The sequence below is a fragment of the Danio rerio genome, chromosome 8 (genome assembly GCF_049306965.1).
Source record: "Danio rerio strain Tuebingen ecotype United States chromosome 8, GRCz12tu, whole genome shotgun sequence".
Classification (NCBI taxonomy): Eukaryota; Metazoa; Chordata; class Actinopteri; order Cypriniformes; family Danionidae; genus Danio; species Danio rerio.
In genome coordinates this window covers 3,112,124-3,133,423 of record NC_133183.1, presented here as the reverse complement: position 1 = coordinate 3,133,423, position 21,300 = coordinate 3,112,124, and the positions used below count along the sequence as shown (strand labels likewise).

Genomic DNA, 21,300 nt, shown 5'->3' with positions numbered 1-21,300 from the left:
CGCGGAGCTGGGGGATAAACCATCTCCAACCCACGGCCGAAGCAGCCCGGGAAAGCACGGCTAACATGTCCGTTTCAGGATCCGTAGTGACAGCGCTCACCAGCCCGAAGGGGGCGAGCGGGTCTGGATCATCATCGGACAATGAAAGCCCACCCTCCGATGCCGCGATGGACATCTGGTCTCCGGTGTCATCGGGCGTAAGGGCTACCATCTGTTAGACGGATCGCTTCCCCCGCCCGAAGCTTGGATGGAGCGCTTAGAGGAGCGGGAGGTCCGCGGGCCCGTGGGCGACGGATTATCTCTCGCTGAAACCCTCAGATCTGCCCGAGTGCCCGCTGCAGAGCAGGGGACAACTGGGGTGGTTCGCCCTTCTGCAAAGGCTAACCGCGATCTTGCGCAACAGTCATGGCATCGCAATGACGACATGAACTGCCCGCGAGCAGCGCATTAACATGCTGGACCCCCAGACATGTAACGCAGTGCCCGCGCCCATCATCCGAGGACAGGAAACCACCGCATCCAGAAACGCACAGTCGGAGCGCCGTCCTGATAAGGACGTGCTGCACGACTGTGTTGCTCTTTCTGTGAAGTTTGCAACTTTATACGCACCGCTCTGGAGGACCGGACCCAAAGAACGCCAGGCAAGGGAGAAACCCAGCTCGACCGTCTGCCACTGCGTGTACACACTCTGGACCGGGAGAATGCTCTCGTTCGCTCAGAATCGCTGGTCACAGCAGGAGGAACCCTCATCGACTCGATCAGAAAGTCTCTGAAGCGAAAAGGATAGCGTCTGCTGGCGCCAGGTGAGCTTATATACTCAGTTGATTGCTCATGCCGCTCACCTGCGCAGGCTTGCGCTGCCAATTCATTCTTAATTGGCCCGTTCAATACTCTTTCAGACGAGTAGCTTCTGAACCGAACCTCCCAATGCGTGGATTTTACAATCAAATCCACTTATAGTGCTGAAGTTCCCCCCGAAGGGGAACCACTGATATACAATGACCAGGGCCGGCGCGTCCATAGAGGCGACATAGGGTGGCAGAATAGAGAGGGCGGCATCTGCGATCGGCGTTACTTTATAAAAAATAAATAAACGGTTTACATCAAACACAAATGAAGCACTGCAGTAAGAAATATTTATTTTGCTTGTTTGTTTTTACAAAACAAACAAACGATTATAATATCGATTATAATAAATCATTCAATTTAAGGCTGAACAGAAAAATAACATGCATCTCAAGAAGGAATGGACAAGAGTAAGTAATTAAAGTCTCGCTTCTACCACTTTAAAAGTTTTGGTTTTGGTTTGTGTCATTGTAAATGCTCAGTCTCGTTCTGTGCGGATCTTCATTTTTCTGTGTGTTGTGAAATATAGCAGTCGAGTCAGCCGGCCCAATATATGAGCAGGCAGAGCAGGATTCTCGCAATGACCACCGGCGCAATGCCGTTTTTTTTGTAATGAGACAGATTCAATTTAAACTCGGTAAAGGCGAGCTTCATTGGCGAAGATGTGTACAGTGTTAAATACTACATTTAGCGGACATTTGCGCTGAACATACAGTGAATGCAACGCAAAAACATGTCAAATTGCACAAACAAAATCCTCTAAAAAGGGCAAGGTACATGATATTTGACTAGTTATTTAGCAAGATAGTATTCAGGTGAACTGCATTATAGTGAGGGACCACTGTATTTGGACATAGATATATACACTAGATATCACATAGGGACCCTGAGCATGCGTCAGTAGCGCCGCCATATTTGTACAGTGCTCCCAGGACAAGTGTCATTCAACCGCACTAGTCAAGACAGTGTTACTACATGAAGATGCGGGACTTTAGTGCTGTCTATGGGTGTAGTAACGAGCAAACAAAGAAAACAAAGCACAAAGGCAGAACATTTCATAGGTAAGATTCAGTTTTTTACGTTTTTGTATGTTATGAACCTTTGTAATAATCAGGTAACGTTATTGATGATAATACAGTCACTTACTGCATTCACCATAAGGCAAAGCAGCTCCAACTCACACTAAACACTCGGCTTATGCTAGTTTTGTTGAATAAAATCAGCAAACAATGCAAAAGAAATATGACAACGAGATGCTGCGGTAACTTGTATTATTGTTGGCTAGTGAAGGAGTCGTTCATAACGGAGATTCATTCACAAATATGCGTATTTGGAAAGGCTCCCACCGACTTCCATTGTAAGGACAAAAATACAATGGAGGTCAATAGGAACCAAATCCATTCGGTTAACAACATCCTCCTTCACAAAGGGTTCCATAGAAGGAAGAAAGCTATACAGGTCTGAAGCTTAACAAGTGTAAATGCAGCATGACAGGATTATATTGTGGTTTTGTTAATTTGATGTGCTTTCGAGTGTGGAATAATGACTTTGTTTTGTTTAATATTCACTCAGTGTCTTGCCAGGAGGGTTTGGGTGAGGTCCTACAGCTCCAGATCTGCTTTGAATTACTGATTTGATTGCCTGTTTTTCTCCGATTCCATTTATATTCTTGGAGCAGTGGTGGAAAGACACGCATTTACTGCTCTGAGGGTCAAACAGGCCAGTAAACAACAATAAAAGCCTGATTTACAGTTTGAAGAGGTCTCAGGGAATACAGCGCATGTCAGTCTCCAGATTTTTTTTTTTTAAACTCCAGTTTATTTGGGCTTTTTGAGTGTAGTATACAGTTATACATCATCAGCGCTTGACATTACCATTTTTGATCACCAGCCACTGTGGCTAGTAGATTTCCAACATTACTAGCCACTCTTTATTTTCACTAGCCACAATTTTATTGTTGGGAAAATATATTTTATACTCATAAATATGACTTTGTCATGCTGAAATGGCTTGTTTTAGATTTTGCGTTATGTCCACATGCATGTGTTAGCCCATACCTGTCAACACTGAGATGTGAAAATACTTAAATACCCGACCCCCTTAAAAAATTCCCCAAATTACTAAATATGCTCATTTGGAGCGGTTTCATTGTAAATAAACAGTTAAATGGTCAGTAATATGTTTTAATATTATTATTATTTACAAAAGAAACAAATAAATAGTGCACATCAGCAGCAAATAAATGAGTATAAAGTTCAGCTTATTAAAATGAATAGCTATTATAATGACATAGAGTCAAATCTCATTAGCCGTTTCTTCACCGCATAACTTACACATTTTGATTAAAGAGCATTGCATGAATGATTTATTTAGATTTTTTTTGTTTGATTAAATTAAATAACAGGTGTCACTTTAAAAATGCACACGTCTAGCATTATAATGAAAGCATTCGACTGCTTTCCTAACTGTTTATGCTCATTTAGGACGAAATTACTTGTGTTTGAAAAAAAAAAAAAGTGTAGTTTTTTACCCAGACATTTAAAAAGCATATATATTAGAGCAGTAATCATAATACTGTGATACCGTGATATTTTTATCCAAAAAAATGTTATACCTAATATTATACCATGCCTAAAAATTTAAACAAATTTTTTTTTTCTGATTTTCTTTCTTTTTAAAATTGTATTTAATATTTTTCTATAACATAAATTTGGCTGTACTAGTTTTTTTGAAAGTTATCATTAGTTATTTTGTTAGATTAGCTCCAGATTTGGCTTCAGTACTGACTAATCTAATGTATATGCACAAATATAATATTGTAAAGCTTCCTATTAAAAATATGAAGGATAAAAATATGAATATGGTGTACTCATATGCTGAGCACTGTAACACACACATATACATAGTCAAAACAAACATTTAAATCGCAACTCATTTCAGTCCAGCCCTACTAATACCATTTGCTTCAACTGTTTGTGGTGTTTTGACTCTTGGCTATTTGTTTTGTATTTGTTCCAGCCTATTTTATGTTTATGTGTGTTTTCTTACAATCTGCTCATGCCTCAGTTTTGTTTACAGGTGGGCCTCATGATATTTTATGTTCCAACAGTTATACATTATGTGCTGATGTGCATTTGTTTGTTATTTAATATTATCATGTAGAGCTGCACAATTAATTGTAAAAAGATGGCGATCTCGATTCGACCCCCTAGACCAGGGGTCTCAAACTCGCGGCCCGCGGGCCATTTGCGGCCCTCAGTGCAATATTTTGTGGCCCGCGCCGATCGCTGTACACTGACAGAATCAGCGGAGCGGGGAGAGAGAGCACTCCCCGCTCTGCTGATTCTATCTGTACACAGCGGTCACAGGCATTCCCCGCCCGCCGTGTAAACAAAGGGGCGGGGATGCCGGTGTTGTCACCACGCACCCCGCCCTTTTGTTAGACGCTGTGACGGGAGGGAACTCGCTCCGGCCAGAACCAAGGTAAGCTGTTCCCGCCCCTGCCTGCCACTTAGCTACCTAGCTACAGCCTGCGTCTTACAGGGCTCAAAATTGCATGCGCCCGAAAATTAATCTATGCGACCTCAAAATATATTTGGGCGCATTAGTGCGACTGCAGATAATGGTTGTAGTGCGACCTGTTTTGATTTTTTGTAAAAACGTGCTAAATCGCTCTTCCCTGCCGCTATATTGGTTCATATTAGCTGTCAATCACTCAAGGTATTCCGCTGTCAGATGACAGGGAAGGAGCTTTTATGACCACAGGAAATGCAAACGGCTGAAGAGTGAAAACTTAAAGCACACAGGTTTGCAAACCCCACCTAAAGTAGAGGCGCAGATGAGAGCGATCATGACACGTCACGTGGTGAATAATGATCCGCCAGCTGAGATCAATCGAGTACGCGCTTCTTAGAGAAGGCGCCCGAATCTCGATGCGTCGCATTCACTGCGTGTGCAGCGCAAATGTCCGCTAAAAGTCAAAATCTAATACTGTACTGTACATATCATCGCCAAAGAAGCTCGCCTTTACTAAGTTTAACGTTACACTGAAACTGATAAATTGGGTCGACTGACTCGCCAGCTTTTCCACTAACACAGAAAAATGAAGATCATCTCAAACTGAACCTTTAAATTGACACAAACTGAAACCAAAACTTTTAAAGAGTGATAGAAGTGAGACTTTACTTACTTTCTTTTCTCTATTCTTTTTTGAGGTGTATATTATATATATTTTTTTTATTTACTGATGACTGCTTTGCAGCTTTCATCATTGAATTGAATGATTTATTATAATCTTTTGTTTGTTTTGTAGCAGAAATATTATTTATTAATTTGACATGCATATAAAAACAGCAGCACAAAATAAATATTTCTTACTGCAATGCTTCATTTTTGTTTGATGCAAACTATACAATTATTTTTCATAAAGTAACAGACTTTTTATAGCAGATAACCTACATTCATGCACATTCAAGGCAGTATCATAATGAGAAATGTAATTCATTGTTACTATTATTGTCATTTTCATCATCATTAATATTCTATAATTATTAGACATTCATTTTGGAATTATTGCACACAAATATCAATGTCTTCGCAGCATTAGTTAAATAGTTGTTTCTGGTTTTTGTCAGTCCTATTAATGTTGTTTTAAAATACAATAAATCCCTTAAAAAGCAATTTGCAGCGGTGCTCATTCATTTTTGGTGGGTGCTCCTAAATTTTTTTTTGTGCTCCTAAATTTATTTTGGTGCCCCTAAATATTTGAAGTTGGGAGCACCGGTGCTACCAAGTAAAAAAGTTAATTTCGAGCCCTGAGTCTTATATATATTATAGGTAGATACAGACTGGTACAGACTGATGTGACTGGAGTGGGGTGGGGGTGTTTTATTTATACATATATACGCCTTTTGTTTAGGTGAGGGAATGGAAGTTTTGAGTGAGTTCCCCCATATTTTTCCCTAGGACTTGGCCTTTTTGGGAGCACATATTTGTGTGAGAAGTTATTCTCCACCTTGAACTTCAATAAGTCAAAGTACAGGTCTAGACTTAATGATGATCATCTTCAAGCCATACTGGGGGTCTCAACTGCTTCCGCTCTAAAGCCAAATGTGGTTCAGATTTGTGAGAAGAAGCGCTGTCAAGTCTCTGGCAGCAAAGAGTAGGCAAAAGATGCCATGTTCAGAAGAACTGTTCATAATCTTCACTCAATGTTCTATTAATGTTCAGGACACTTCATCTTCAGAAGAAATAATTAAAACTGTTAATAATGACATTTGAGGACTTTTTTTTTGTGAAATCCCTTATGCGGCCCAGCCTCACCCAGACTTTGCCTCCTGCGGCCCCCAGGTAAATTGAGTTTGAGACCCCTGCCCTAGACGATCTTAATCCAGCATTTCTACGATTCTGTCAATCATATATTTAAGTTCAGGAGAGAAGTAAAGGCGGCTGCACGAGTCTTTTCATTGTTTCACACACGTTGCTCAGCGATATGGACGACTCCAAATAATGTTCAAAGAGTCACATACTGTATTTATAAGGTATAATTCACCTAAAAATGTCATTTTTTATCTTCATGTAACGTTAATGTTGTATTCGGGGCCGGGAAATCACACGTGGCGCACCCTACCTAATGATAGACGCGCACGTCTATTTTAGTGAACAGAACCTGCTTATGCTGTGAGTAACAGGTAATACAGTTGTAAATAATATTCAGTTTGTGCCACAGAGTGATCGCTTGAGAGCCGCGCGAAGTATGAACAGCACACGGCAGTGAAAATGAAACCGAAAGCGTGCACTTTATTTAAATAATCATATCGCATTTAAGAGTTATGACTGCGACAAGCATTTGATTTTTTTCTTTCATAGGGAACACACAGCTGTGCATGAAAATAAATGTTTACAGTGTCAGTATAACTACTCGAGCCTATATAATGTTGATTTTACCAGTGAATTAAATGGTCTAAAAATGTTGTCAATGACAGATTGCGAGCATAGGCCAATATCTCAAACATAATTCAACATCAGAATTATTATAAGTAGAATAGAATTATTTAGCTACACATAATATTAATATTGTTTTACCGTATGTTTAAGAAAAAACAATAATCTCTTAAGCTTTATTTTACATCTACAGAATCGTGAGAAAATCCTGATCTTTAAATCAAGCAAAAAAATCGCGATTCTCATGTTAGCCAGAATCGTGCAGCTCTATTATCATGGTATTTTGTGTTTCAAGACTTTGGTGTGTTTTACAGCTGCAGTCTACATGTGCTCTATGAGAATAGTGTGTGAGTGCTGTACAGTATGTGTGTGCTTGTGCACATACAGTACCTGGTTGCATGTGTTCATGGTTTGCATGTTCTGGTGAATAACCTGAGCACATGTTACAAATACTGGAAGGTCAGGAGTAAAGTTCACCGCACACTACGTCTGGAATTTTCATTGGAAATTATTGCCATAGAGCGTCACAGTGGCTCAGTGGTTAGCACTGTGGCCTCACAGCAAGAAGGTCGCTGTGTGGCACAGGACACAAAATTGACACCTACGCCAGGCTGACGCAAAAATCACTTTGGTGAAGGAACTATACTGTAGGGGCGTCATGGTGGCGCAGTGGTTAGCACTGTGGGCTCACAGCAAAAGTTTGCTTGTTCTCACCATGTTGGTGTGGGTTTCATCAGGGTGCTCCGGTTTCCCCCACAGTCCAAACACATGCGCTATAGGGGAATTGATGAACTAAATTGTCCATAGTGTATGAGTATGTGTATGGGTGTTTCCTAGTACTGAGTTGCAGCTGGAAGGGCATCCACTGTGTAAAACATATGCTTGATTAGTTGGTGGTTCATTCTGCTGTGGTGATCCCTGAAATAGAGATAAAGCCAAAGGAACATGAATGAATTTCATTTTAGTTGATTTGTTTTCTCTTTATTATAGGAGCTAACCTGCAGCCGGTTTATTATGTGGCGCAGGAATGACTGGTTAAGTGTTTGGATCTTTGTTCCTCTGAGCCCCACATGAGAGAGCAGCTGTGTTATTGAGATCTAGACTCAGCGTTGTTGCTTTCTTCTCTGTTTGTGTGCAGTCTGTGGGTGTGTGTGTGATGTCACAGCGCACAGCTGCTCCAAGATGAGCTGTGGAAATGCATCTTCACCTATTCTCAGAGACAAAAGTCTAAATGAATTACTATCCTGTGAAATTTGTATTCTTTTTCAAATATTTTCCAAATGATGTTTAACAGAGCAATCTGACAGTATACATTTCCTATATTTATATATATATATATATATATTGTTTTGAAAGTCTTTGAATTTGTTTTAGCTTGGCTGGAATAAAAGCAGTTTTAATAGCTCATATTAGCTCAATATTTCTTTTGAGTTGTCCAATGACTTGCCTAATTAACATATCTTGCCTAATTAACCTAGTTAAGCCTTTAAATTCATGTTTATTTAATTTTAATTCATGTTTATGTAGCGCTTTTTACAATGTAAATTGTGTTAAAGCAGCTTAACATGGAAGTTCTAGTAAACTGAAACAGTGTCAGTTCAGTTTTCAGAGTTTAAGTTCAGTTCACTTTAGCTCAGTTCAGTGTGGGTTCATTTTCACTGCTGAAAGTTCAAACACGGAAGAGTAAATCCATCGATTCACAGCTCCACAAGTCCCAACCAAGCAGGCCAGTGGCGAAAGCAGCAAGGAACAAACTTCACCAATTGGCAAAAGTGATGGATAAAAAATCTGGAGAGAAACCAGGCTCAGTTGGGCACAACCATTTTTAATTTAGCCAAACTTCCTGTTTGATCAATAAAATGAAGCGTATGCGGCATAATTAAGTTCAGTTGTTTACTTCAATTAAAATGCTGTTCCAAACAGAAGCAAATTTGACTAGACAGCACTTGCAGTCTAAGCACCAGAGACTGGAGAGCGCTGGACATCCATTGTAGGGGACTGCAGGTGTGAGTAGGGCACCTGGGGGTGATCAGGGTGGCCCACAGGATCAGTGTGAAGACTCGTTTGTCACTGTGGTCTCATGCTGTCCACTCCTCCACGACCACCAGAGCATCAGAGATACCTTGGCATCATTTCTTCACAGGACTTGGATTGCATCAATGGTGCTGCATAATCTCTGGGGGCCTCGGGATGAGTAGCCCCAGGTGGAAATGGAGAATAAAGAAAATAATTAGCATAGCTGCTATTCATAGTGTATTTAAACGAGATACAAAAATGAAGTTTCTTAGTTTGTTTTTGTTTGTATACTTTATAGTCCCTCAAGGGGAAATTTTTCTGTGTATCACACTGCACTTCAGCAAGTTCTGACACAATAACAATAAAAATAAGCAAACGTGCAAAAGAATTACATACAGGAAAAAAAAAAACATAACACACTATTGATCAGTGTTCAAAAGTCTGATTGACACTTGGATAAAAGAGTTCTTGGATCCTATCATACACCCAGTGCAATGTGGCGCAAGGCTTGACGCAAGAGTCATTTTGACGTTTAGCGCTACGCTGTTAAAATAGCAAATGCATTTGCGCTCATATGTGCGCCCATAGGTGTTCTGCTCTAAAAAGGAATGCGTGTTTAGGCACATTGCTGGCAAGTTGCTATTTTGTAAAACTATAATAGATTTTTTAATAAACCAGAACAAAGCCGGTCTATTGTCGAGCGCAGAGTGCGTTAGTTGTGCGCCTGACTTACACACTGCTTAATACACACAAGATGTAGAGCAATACGCAAATATCTTTAGATATAAAAAATAATAAGGATGTATATATAGGATATAATAAGGATATATAGGATATAAATATAAAGGATTAAAATATTACAAAACATATAATTTTCTAGCCTACATAAATATAAAAACCACTTCCTTCATGCCTTCTTCATCTCAGAGGGATTTTTTTGTTCATTCATAACAATTCGCTTTTGTATAATGTTGCTATTATTAGCAGTATTATTTATTATATCCATATTTATATTTGTTTTATTATAAACAAGCTTAGATTTGCCCACCGGTCAGGTTTTAGACCATATGGGTCGCAGCATGTGTATTTGGATATAACTCAGTTTTTTGAGCACACTTTGTTATTATTGTTCATTTATTCGTTTGCTGGAAATTAGAACTGAATTTAGAAATAGTTTTTAAACAAATCATAGCGCTTAACAAACGAAATTAAGTATTTATAGGCTAATGGATATCTGTGCGTACAGCAAGTTTCCCTATCCACGAGAGTGAAAGTGAAAGTAAAGAATGAGGAGGCTCATCTCTCATTCTCGCGCTGCAGATGCTCTGTTTAACTGCTTTCTCTCTAATGAAGTGTTCAGTTTTTCCACTTACAAATTTTGTTATGTAAATAGCAAATGCGCTTATGGCGCGATGCAACTGACTCTTAAAGGGAATGTGAGATGAGACTCTGATTGGTTTATTCTCAACACACCTATAACTCATTAGGAGAATAAGCTTAACCCTGTTAGACCATGTGCCACGACGCAAAGCGGATTTTTCTGTCCTTATATTAGCAAAAGTGGATTCTGACACGCCCTTAATGCATTTAATGTAAAATGGCAAGAGTACATGAGATGGATTGTTTCAAATTCTTTTCGCTTTATTCAGAGTGCATTGCTCTTTAAGTGTTTGAATATTAGTAGGAGTTTCAGATCCTATTAGTCTCGTAGCAGTTCTGATAATATAAAAAAAAATATTTCAGATTTACAGAAAGTGCTATAAATGAAAATAGTAGTTATATAAACAAACAGGTAAAGCATATGAGTTTTTCTAGCAAAATGTCTGGTGCATTAAATGTCACTTTAAGCTAAATAGTATCTTGCAAAATAACCAGTAAAATATTACGTGCTGTCATCATAGCAAAGACCAAATAAATTAGTAAATAGAAATAAGTTATTAAAAATATTATGTTTAAAAATGTATTGAAATAATTCTGCTAAACAGCACTAGAGAAATATTGGAAAAAGAATAAAAAATTCATGAGAATCATTTTGTCTCTTAACTGTGTATAATCTCCTCATATTAAAAGTTTTAAATCGCATCTTATGACTTTTTCTTTAGCCATTTAAATGTTACTGTGTCATTTTTATGCTGTATTTTATTCTATTAACTTTCTCTAACTCAGTTATGTTGTTGATATGATTGTGGGACGTCGTGCTTTTAATGTGCATTAGAAATCTGCCTTATAGCAACTTTATGTAAAGAATTATAACGTTGTGTATATGTATATTCTCATTGTATTTTAAAAGGTTGGCGGGGTGGGTAGCACTGTGGCCTCACAGCAAGAAGGTCACTGGTTCGAGTCCCGGCTGGGTCAGTTGGTTTTTCTGTGTGGAGTTTGCATGTTCTCCCCGTGTTGGTGTGGGTTTCCTCCGGGTGCTCCGGTTTCCCCCACAGTCCAAACACATGCTGTATAAGTCAATTGGGTAAACTAAATTGGCCGTAGTGTATGAGTGTGTGTGAATGTGAAATTGTATGGGTGTTTCCCAGTACTGGGTTGTGAATGGGAAAGGCATCCACTGCGTAAAACATATGTCTGAATATTTGGCGGTTCATTCCACTGTGGCAAGCCCCTGATAAATAAGGGACTAAGTTAGGGAAAATGAATGAAATTAGCCTTGTAAGCGTGTGCTCATCTGTTTCCTCTCTCAGCAGCTAAAGACTGTGAGGTCACACTGTGGGGTGCCTGGTCTCCATGTTCATCCGTCTGTGGGGCGGGGACTACAGAGCGGAGCCGACAGGTGGCTACACCCCCTCGCAATGGAGGCACGCCCTGTCCTGACCTCAAACAGCGCAGAGGGTGTTTCGCACCCACCGACACGTGCAGCGCAGCTAAAGGTGAGTTACTTATTGAGCTGACGTACGAGCGGGCGCAGCCATTGAAATCTTTTTAACTTGACACTTCTGGTCTCATCCACTTCCATTGATTTTTAGACACTAAAACAGCTTGGAGATGTGAAGCCGGCGTCTGGCCGATGAAAGTAAATCCATATAATAGCAAGAATAGCAAATTCTTCTTTCTGTTTTATGGTGGTAGAAAACAAACTTTTTGGTGAGTTACTGCCATCTCTCGCTCGGGTCGGTGACAATACCAATTAATCATTGGGCTGACACGAGAAACTTGCTTGATGGAAAGATGACTGTAGAGGAATTATTTCTGAAGCAGGACCATACTCTAGAAGAACATGTCTTTAGGGTGCTTTCACACTTGGTTCATTTGCCTGAACTGTACCCAAGTTTGATTGTCCCCTCTTGCCACCTTCTCGGTTGGTTTGTGTTCACACTGTCTGAACCCCGCTACGCTTGCGTCATCGAGCTGCTGTTTTGTTTACGGTTGTTGCTAGGTGACGGTCACGAAAGCAAATCGCTGAAATGGAAAGACGTCTGCACATCGCGGTCATTCTGCTTTTACTGAAGCTTTTAGTTTTGGACATACAGAAAGCGACTCGCGTCCATCTGCCGCAAATATATTATAAACATTCAGAAAATCAGTGTGTCTGCAGAAGCTGTTTTTGGAGGAGACAAGCAGACATCACTGTGCTTGCCCTAGCTCAGTCCCGCTTGTTACAAATGTATGAAACATGAGACACACACACATACACACACACACACAAACGAACGTTATGAAAACAATAGTTTGTTGTACAGTTGGCAGTTTACTTGATGTGTATGATTGTTCACATCAGAAGTGAACCGTACCAGAGTTTGCATGAACCGTACCCCAGAACACCTCTTTCAGGCGGACTCGGGTACGGTTCACCGGTGCGCACCCGAGTTCAGAAGACACGTTCACACTAGCTAAACGTACCATACTAAGACGTCAAATGAACCCGGGTGCGGACCAAAGGTGCCAGTGTGAAAGCACCCTAAGTTACAGTAATTCTGATGCTGTTCTGTTGTTAGAGCTGAATTGGTTTTACATTTATTCACGGTCTGTTCTGCAAGTGTGCTCAAGTGCTGTCTAGTCAAAATTGTTTCTGTTTGGAACAGCATTTTAATTGAAGTAAACAACTGAACTTGCCCTTTTCAGCTAGTTGCCCTGCCTTGTCCCGATAGGTGGATTTAGAGGGTTTTGCAGAAAAAGCAGACGTGGATTTAGCTGGTTTTGACACACACACAAAAAATGACCTTGTTAAAAAACAAAGAATTGTCTAAAGTGTTATTTTTGAAAACCTGTATTTTATTTACCAGCTGATAACCTGATCATTACATATAAAAAAAAACTTCTGAATCTAATCCGCCTGATAGAAAATGCTCATTTACAAGAAAAGAGGACTGATGAATTAAGAGGGTTTTGCATCTGAACTCTTCATGTATTTCCAATATCCATATAGCCTGTGCTATAAAACTCCAAATTAATTTAATATAGAATTAGCAGAATCATAACACTTAACTTTGTATTAGCAGTGTGCATGCAATCATTGAAACAACTGCATGTGTGTGTGTGATCCAGGATAAAGAAGTAGAGGGAATGAAAAATGTGTGTTTGTTTATAGTCAAATGTCAGCTGAATTCCCCCATCAGTATTGCATTATAACAGTGCATCATTCAACCTTCAGAGACTTCACCAGATGATTTTACTGGTGCAGCTGCATTATTATTATTATTACAGATCTCATTGCAAGATGTTTGACTGCATACATAAATACAAAGTCTTTACCAATTTACAACGTTGTTATGTTACATTGTGTTTTAATATACCTTTTAATGTCTTTGCACTTCATATAAATGATGTTGCATTGTGAAAATTAAATGCAATTGCAATAAATGTCTCTAAATCAATATGAGCTTTAATGTTTAATGCAATACTGAGAGATAGTGTATTCAAGTTTAAAAATAGCCTTAGAAGTACAGGATGCCAGACTGCAGAACACTGCTGAAGCTGTCCCTGTGCATGTGTGTTGTTTTTTTGGCACTGTGCTTTGTCTCTGGAGGAGGTTAATTTGCTCTCTTTCATTATCTTGATCTCTTCCTCCTCTTTAGAGGTGGCCAAAATCCTGCCTGACTCATTCAAGCGGAACTTTAAGGACCCTTGGAGACGGCCGCATATGCTTATGAAGGAGGTGAAGAAGAGGTGAGAGCAAACGTTTTAGAAAGCAAAGTAAAGCAACAACAAAAAAAGGAGAAAACGGTACATTAGCAGATAATGCAAACACATTCCTGTGAATGAAGGCCTTGCACTGCGAGTCTAAACATCAGCAGTGTTGTCTAGACGTACAGCGACCCTCACAACTACAAGAAGAGAAGTATAAAACTGCACTAGGATTATATAGTTAGGAAAGTAAATGTAAAACTTGGACTAGGGCTGCACAGAATTGGAAAAATCTAGTATTGCAATTATTTTATTTATTTTGCAATGTACAGTTAGTCAAAATTATTAGCCCCTCTGTTTGTTTTTCCCCCCAATTTCTGTTTAATGGATAGATTTTTTTTCAACACATTTCCAATCACAATAGTTTTAATAACTCATCTCTAATAACTAATTTATTTTATCTTTACCATGATGACAGTAAATAATATTTGACTAGATGTTTTACTAGTATTCAGCTTAAAGTTACATTTAAAGGCTTAACTAGGCTAATTAGGTTAATAGGCAAGTTAGGGTAATAATTTTGACCTTAAAATGGTGTTTAAAAAATTTAAAGCTGCTTTTATTCTAGCCGAAATAAAACAAATAAGACTTTCTCCAGAAGAAAATATATTATCACAAACCTTGCCGCTTTCGGTTTGAATGCACAGTTATAGCCAAAGTTTTAAAACCCTCGTCTGATGATGAGACTGATGTGAATTTGGTCACTGTTTAGTAGCACACTTGCTTAGGGTTAAATATTCAGTCTATAAGCCACCTTATTTACCTAACACCTGATTGAGCCAGGAAATCTTATTAGTGTGTGCTTTGAACACAAGACAATGAACACAATGTGTGTGTGTGTGTGTGTGTGTGTGTGTGTGTGTGTGTGTGTGTGTGTGTGTGTGTGTGTGTGTGTGTGTGTGAGATCAGTAATGAGGAGTTAAACAGGATCACAGGAATGAAATGGCAGGTGCAGGTTCAAATGAACTGAGATTAAACGACTATCCAAGGCTCTTTCCCAGCCGCGCACACACACAGGAAATCCCAGAACACCCTTTCATTAATCACAGGTGTATGGTTTCATGTGTGTGAGAAGAGGACCAGGATGACATGGAGACCATGGAGGAGGAAAAACACAGGCATAACACATCAGACTAATTAAATCCAGTGTAGGAGGACTGATCTTTAACCTTGACTGCACCACACGTGCATGGACAAAGGAATTATTATTGAGTGGAAAGGGTGTTTCGCAATTGAAGTGCATATTTAGGGGGTCAAGCGCGAAGCGCTGAAACCCTATTGTTTTTGTTAAGATTTTTATTATTAGGGGGTCAAGCGCGAAGCGCTGAAACCCTATTGTTTTTGTTAAGATTTTTATTATTATTATTATTATTATTATTAGGGGGTCAAGCGCGTAGCGCTGAAACCCTATTGTATTTGTTAGGATTTTTATTATTATTATTATTCTGCCGAAGTCACTATTGCCCAGACCAAACCGTAAGGCCGAGAGAGCTGAAACTTGGCCAGATCGTAGTACCCCGGTACACTACATTCTCACCAAAGATCAGCCAAATCGGACCATAGGTGGCGCTACAGCGCTAAAAACCAACATTTTGGACATTTTTGGCCGCTGTACGTTCACCGTTTGTCGTAGACTCAAAAACTTTACATTTTTTCAATCCTTGGGTTAGCCCCAACAAAAGTGCACAGCTGCACTTTTTGCTCTACGACGCACCGTTTTCCCGTTACATCGCCATTTGTCCGAAACCTACTTTTGCGAACTAGTCCTAGGTTTTTCTTTCAATCTAAACCAAACCAGCTCTCAAATGTTCTCTAGACACTGAATATCAATAATTATCAAAAAAAAGTTGACATTTTTATTCTCACGCGAAACAGTGCACAACAATGTTCGATGCTAATTGAAGCTAAATGCTAATTGGAGCTATAACTTTTGAACGGAATGAGATATCATCACCAAACTTGGTACACACATGTTTAAGGTCAATTTGAGGTGACTGTGCAAAAACAGCGGACTTTGGCCACACGGTGGCGCTATAAAGCTTAAAAACCATAAAATGACCCTAACCTTACAACCGTTAGTCCAATCAGCTTGAAATTTGGCATGCAGTGTCTTTGACCAGTTTGCCATGATATATTATAAGGACATTGGCACATCTCAAAAAACGTGGCCGCCATTGGCCAATTAAAATTGAGCAGCCATTTAACAAGGTTAACGATGAGTGATCGAAACGAAACTCGCTGGGCATGTTCGACTCATGGTCCTAGAGGTCTGTAAGAGTTTTGAAAGAAATCGGCCACTAGGGGGCGATTTTACGTATTTTTATTGTGTAATGGGTTGTGTATCACACAACCTTTTGCGCAACCACACAAAATACATATCATATGATAGGCCTGCTCATACCGAACAGTTTGACACTAAAACCACTGCTGTCACTTACACCGTTCATTAAATATTCATTAATATAGTAAAAACCTACTTTTGCGAACTAGTCCCTGGTTTTTTGCTCAATCGCGACAAAACCAGTGTTGTTAGAATCTCTGGACTGTGTAGATCAATAATTATCAAAAAAAAGTTGAACTTTTCACTTTGACTAGCTGTAACAGGCTAATTGACAAAAGGGGCGTGTCCACACGAGCCTACATGCCTGTAAACCAATACGGAAAGCCCAAAACATCACAGAAATTGGTGAGCACATGTGGCATATCAACGAGAAGAAACGGGCAAAATTTTGTGAAGATCAAACCATAGGTGGCGCTATAATAGCAAAAATAGTCTTAAAAACATGCCAAATGGCTTAAAAATAAAGTAAATGTGCTTCATTTAAACACTATTTCACAAATACACTTAATCTACATATCATATGATAGGTCTGCTCATACTGAACAGTTTGAGACTAAAACCACTGCTGTTACTCAAACTGTTCATTAAAAAACCATCAATATAAACAAAACCTACTTTTTCGAACTAGTCTCTGGTTTTTAACTCAATCGCAACGAAACCAGTGTTGTATGAACCTCTGGACTGAGTAGATCAATAATTATCAAAAAAAAGTTGAACTTTCTATTTTAGATAGCTGTAACAGGCTCATTAACAAAAGGGGCGTGTCTACACGAACCTACATGCCTGTAAACCAATAAGACAAACCCAAAACATCACAGAAATTGGTGAGCAGATGTGGCATATCAATGCGAATAATCATGCAAAGTTTTGTGGTGATCGGGCTATAGGTGGCGCTATAATAGTGGAAATGGTTCTAAAAACATGCTAAAATGGCTTAAAAATGCAGTAAATGTCCTTCATTTACACACCTATCACTGAAATGATTTATAAGTTTTTTTTTTTGCCCATCTTGGATGTTTAAATGTCTCAAAAACACATATTTTCAATATTCTATCATTTTAGCCACTATAACACAGACTTTTAACTGTCACCTACTATTTCTAACCACTAGATGTCACAACAAGACCACTTATTTATTGTTCATAACATTTGCATACCTTTGTTGTTTTACTTTTTTGAGTTAAAAGTCAGGGAAATTGCATTTAGGATCATTCTGAATCACATTTGACCTGATATAAACACTGTTATGCATTAAACATCTAAGTTGGTCCCAGTTAACCTCTGTGTAATAATTCTAATAGGCAAAACTGGTTCTATGATTAAACACATTGTTTTAAAACATATGTAAAGAAAATCACAACTGTGGCCACTAGATGGCAATAACAGACCACTTATAGTTTATAGTTTATTTTACTGCTCTGTAGCAAAGAATGTGATGTAATGTAATGTAATGCATTCTGAATCCCAAATTGACATGAACTGAACACAGTTAATGCATTTAAGATTAAATTTTGTCAAAGCTTGTCACACTTTTTACTCAGTAGATTTTTAAATTCTTTTAATAAAACACAAAATTATTAGTTTATATAGTTATATAGTTTTGTAATTTTTGTTGGGAAGAGCTAAAATAGCCATAACTCATGAATGGATTGAAATATCTACACCAAACTTGTTACACATATGCAAGAGGATAATCAGAGGTCATAGCATGAAATTCGTAGACATTGGCCACATGGTAGCGCTATACGTTGTAAAATCACTTTATCTGAGTAACCATTTATCTGATTAACTAGAAATTTGACATGTCGTGTCTTTGTCTAAGGTGCCATGACTCGATCTACACATTATATCTTAGGGCTGCTTATACTGAACGCTTTGACATAAAAGCGGTCACTCGAAATGTTCATTAAAAATTTGTCAATATTTAAAAATCGAAGTTGCTTCTCTGGAGTGTTTAAGCAAACATTTGTTAGCTCAATCTATAAACTTTAACCCTCTAATCGTATATTTCGTTGTCGAATAAACTACTTACAGGCGTCCTAACTGCTATATGACCTTACCCTGCTAAACTGCTTGACCCCCGTTAATTGCTGCTTGCAGCTATATTTATTATTATTATTATTATTATTTTTCTGCCCTAGTTTTTATTGGGCAGACCAAACCGTAAGGCCTAGAGAACTGAAACTTGGCCAGATGGTAGTACCCCGGTACACTAGACCCTGGCCAAAGATCAGCTTAATCGGACCATAGGTGGCGCTATACCGCAAAAAAACAACATTTTGCACATTTTTGGCCGCCATTTGTAAACCGTTTGTCGTAGAATCAAGTAATTTACATATTTGGAATCCTTGGGTCTGTGCAAACAAAAGTGGAGTGACTCAGATTTTCTCTATGACGCACCGTTTTCCCGCTACATCGCGATTTGTCCGAAACCTACTTTTGCGAACTAGTCCTAGGTTTTTCAACCAATCTAAACCAAACCAGCTCTCAAATGTTCTCTGGACACTGAATATCAATAATTATTGAAAAAAAGTTAAAATTTTTATTCTCATGCAAAACAATACGCAAAAATGTTCCATGCTAATTGAAGCTAAATGCTAATTGTAGCTATAACTTTTGAACTGAATGAGATATTATCACCAAACTTGGTACACACATGTGTAAGGTGAATTTGAGGTCACAGTGCAAAACCCGTGGATTTTGGCCACATGGTGGCGCTATAAAGCTTAAAAACATAAAAATTACTCTAACCTTACAATCATTAGTCCAATCAGCTTGAAATTTGGCAAGCAGTGTCTTTGATCAAGTTGTCATAACATACTATAAGGACATTGGCACATCTCAAAAAACATGGCCGCCATTGGCCAATTAGAATTGAGCAGCCATTTAACAAGGTTAACGATGAGTAATCAGAACGAAACTCACTGGGCATGTTTGACTCATGGTCCTAGAGGTCTGTAAGAATTTTGAAAGAAATCGGCCACTAGGGGGCGATTTTGTGTTTTTTGAGGGTGTAATTGATTGGTTATTACACACAGTTTTGCGCAACCACACAATTTACATATCATATGATAGGCCTGCTCATACCGAACAGTTTGACACTAAAACCACTGCTGTCAGTCACACCGTTCGTTAAATATGCATCAATTAATGAAAAACCTACTTTTGCAAACTAGTCCCTTGTTTTTCACTCAATCGCAACGAAACAAGTGTTGTTAGAATCTCTGGACTATCTAGATCAATAATTATTAAAAAAAAAGTTGAACTTTTCACTTCTGATTGCTGTAACAGGCTCATTTACAAAAGGGGCGTGTCTACATGAACCTACATGCCTGTAAACCAATAAGGAAAAACCAAAACATTACAGAAATTGTCGAGCACATGTGGCATATCAATGTAAAGAAACATGCAAAATTTTGTGAAGATCGGGCATTAGGTGGCGCTATAATAGTGGAAATGGCATTAAAAACATGCTAAATTGGCTTAAAAATGCAGTAAATGTGCTTCATTTACACACTTTACCAATTTTAGTCTAAGCTTATCACTGAAATGATTTACATGTTAAACTTTTTGTCCATCTTGAATGTTTTAAAGGTCTCAAAAACACATATTTTCCATATTCTATCATTTTAGCCACTATAACACAGACTTTTAACTGTTACCTACCATTTCTAACCACTAGATGTCACCACAAGACCACTTATTTATTGTTCACAACATTTGCATACCTTTGTTTTTTAAGTTTAAAGTCAGGGAAATTGCATTTAGGATCATTTTGAATCACACTTTGACATGATGTAAACAGTGTTGTGCATTAAAAATCTAATTTAGTCCCATTTAACCTCTTCATAATAATTCTAATTGGCAAAACTGGTTCTATGATTAAACACCTTGTTTTAAAACATGTGTAAAGAAAATCACAACTGTGTCCAGTAGATGGCAGAAACACACCACTGATAGTTTATAGTTTATTTTACTGCTCTGTAGAAAAGAATGTAAAGTAATTGGCCATATCATGAAACTCGTAGACATTGGCCACATGGTGGCGCTATACATTGTAAATTCACAGGCTTCATGACTGCTATATAACCTTACCCTGCTAAACTGCTTGACCCCCGTCAATCGCCGCTTGCGGCTATATTTAGGGGGTCAAGCGCGAAGCGCTGAAACCCTATTGTTTTTGTTAAAATTTTTATTAGGGGGTCAAGCGCGAAGCGCTGAAACCCTATTGTTTTTGTTAAGATTTTTATTATTATTATTATTATTATTATTATTATTATTATTATTATTATTATTATTATTCTGCCGAAGTCACTATTGCCCAGACCAAACCGTAAGGCCGAGAGAGCTGAAACTTGGCCAGATGGTAGTACCCCGGTACACTACGTTCTGGCCAAAGATCAGCCAAATCAGACCATAGGTGGCGCTATGACGCCAAAAAAACACTTTTTGGACATTTTTGGCCGCTATACGTTCACCGTTTGTCGTAGACTCAAAAACTTTACATTTTTTGAATCCTTGGGTTAACCTGAACAAAAGTGTATACCAGAACTTTTTGCTCTACGACGCACCGTTTTCCCGCTACATCGCGATTTGTCCGAAACCTACTTTTGCGAACTAGTCCTAGGTTTTACACTCAATCTAAACCAAACCAGCTCTCAAATGTTCTCTGGACACTGAATATCAATAATTATCAAAAAAAAGTTGACATTTTTATTCTCACGCGAAACAGTGCACAACAATGTTCAATGCTAATTGAAGCTAAATGCTAATTGGAGCTATAACTTTTGAACGAAATGAGATATCATCACCAAACTTGGTACACACATGCATAAGTTCAATTTGAGGTGACACTGCAAAACCCGCAGACTTTGGCCACATGGTGGCGCTATAAAGCTAAAAAAACATAAAAAGTACTCTAACCTTACAGCCGTTAGTCCGATCAGCTTGAAATTTGGCATGCAGTGTCTTTGACCAAGTTGTCATAATATACTATAAGGACATTGGCATATCTCAAAAAA

The 21,300-nt window shown here is 38.6% G+C and overlaps 1 protein-coding gene across 2 annotated transcripts in view; it reads left to right on the top strand.

Moving 5' to 3' along the window:
• si:dkey-178e17.3 overlaps positions 1-21,300 on the top strand; it is a 64,922-nt gene that overhangs the window by 20,932 nt on the left and 22,690 nt on the right. Inside the window, exons 2-3 of one of the 2 annotated variants that reach the window (XM_003199037.7) lie at positions 11,502-11,684; positions 13,830-13,920. In XM_003199037.7, coding sequence (XP_003199085.3) covers positions 11,502-11,684; positions 13,830-13,920 — 274 coding nt within the window. Of the gene's footprint in view, positions 1-11,498; positions 11,685-13,829; positions 13,921-21,300 lie in introns of both variants that reach the window. The other variant, XM_005166740.6, reaches the window with a different exon arrangement.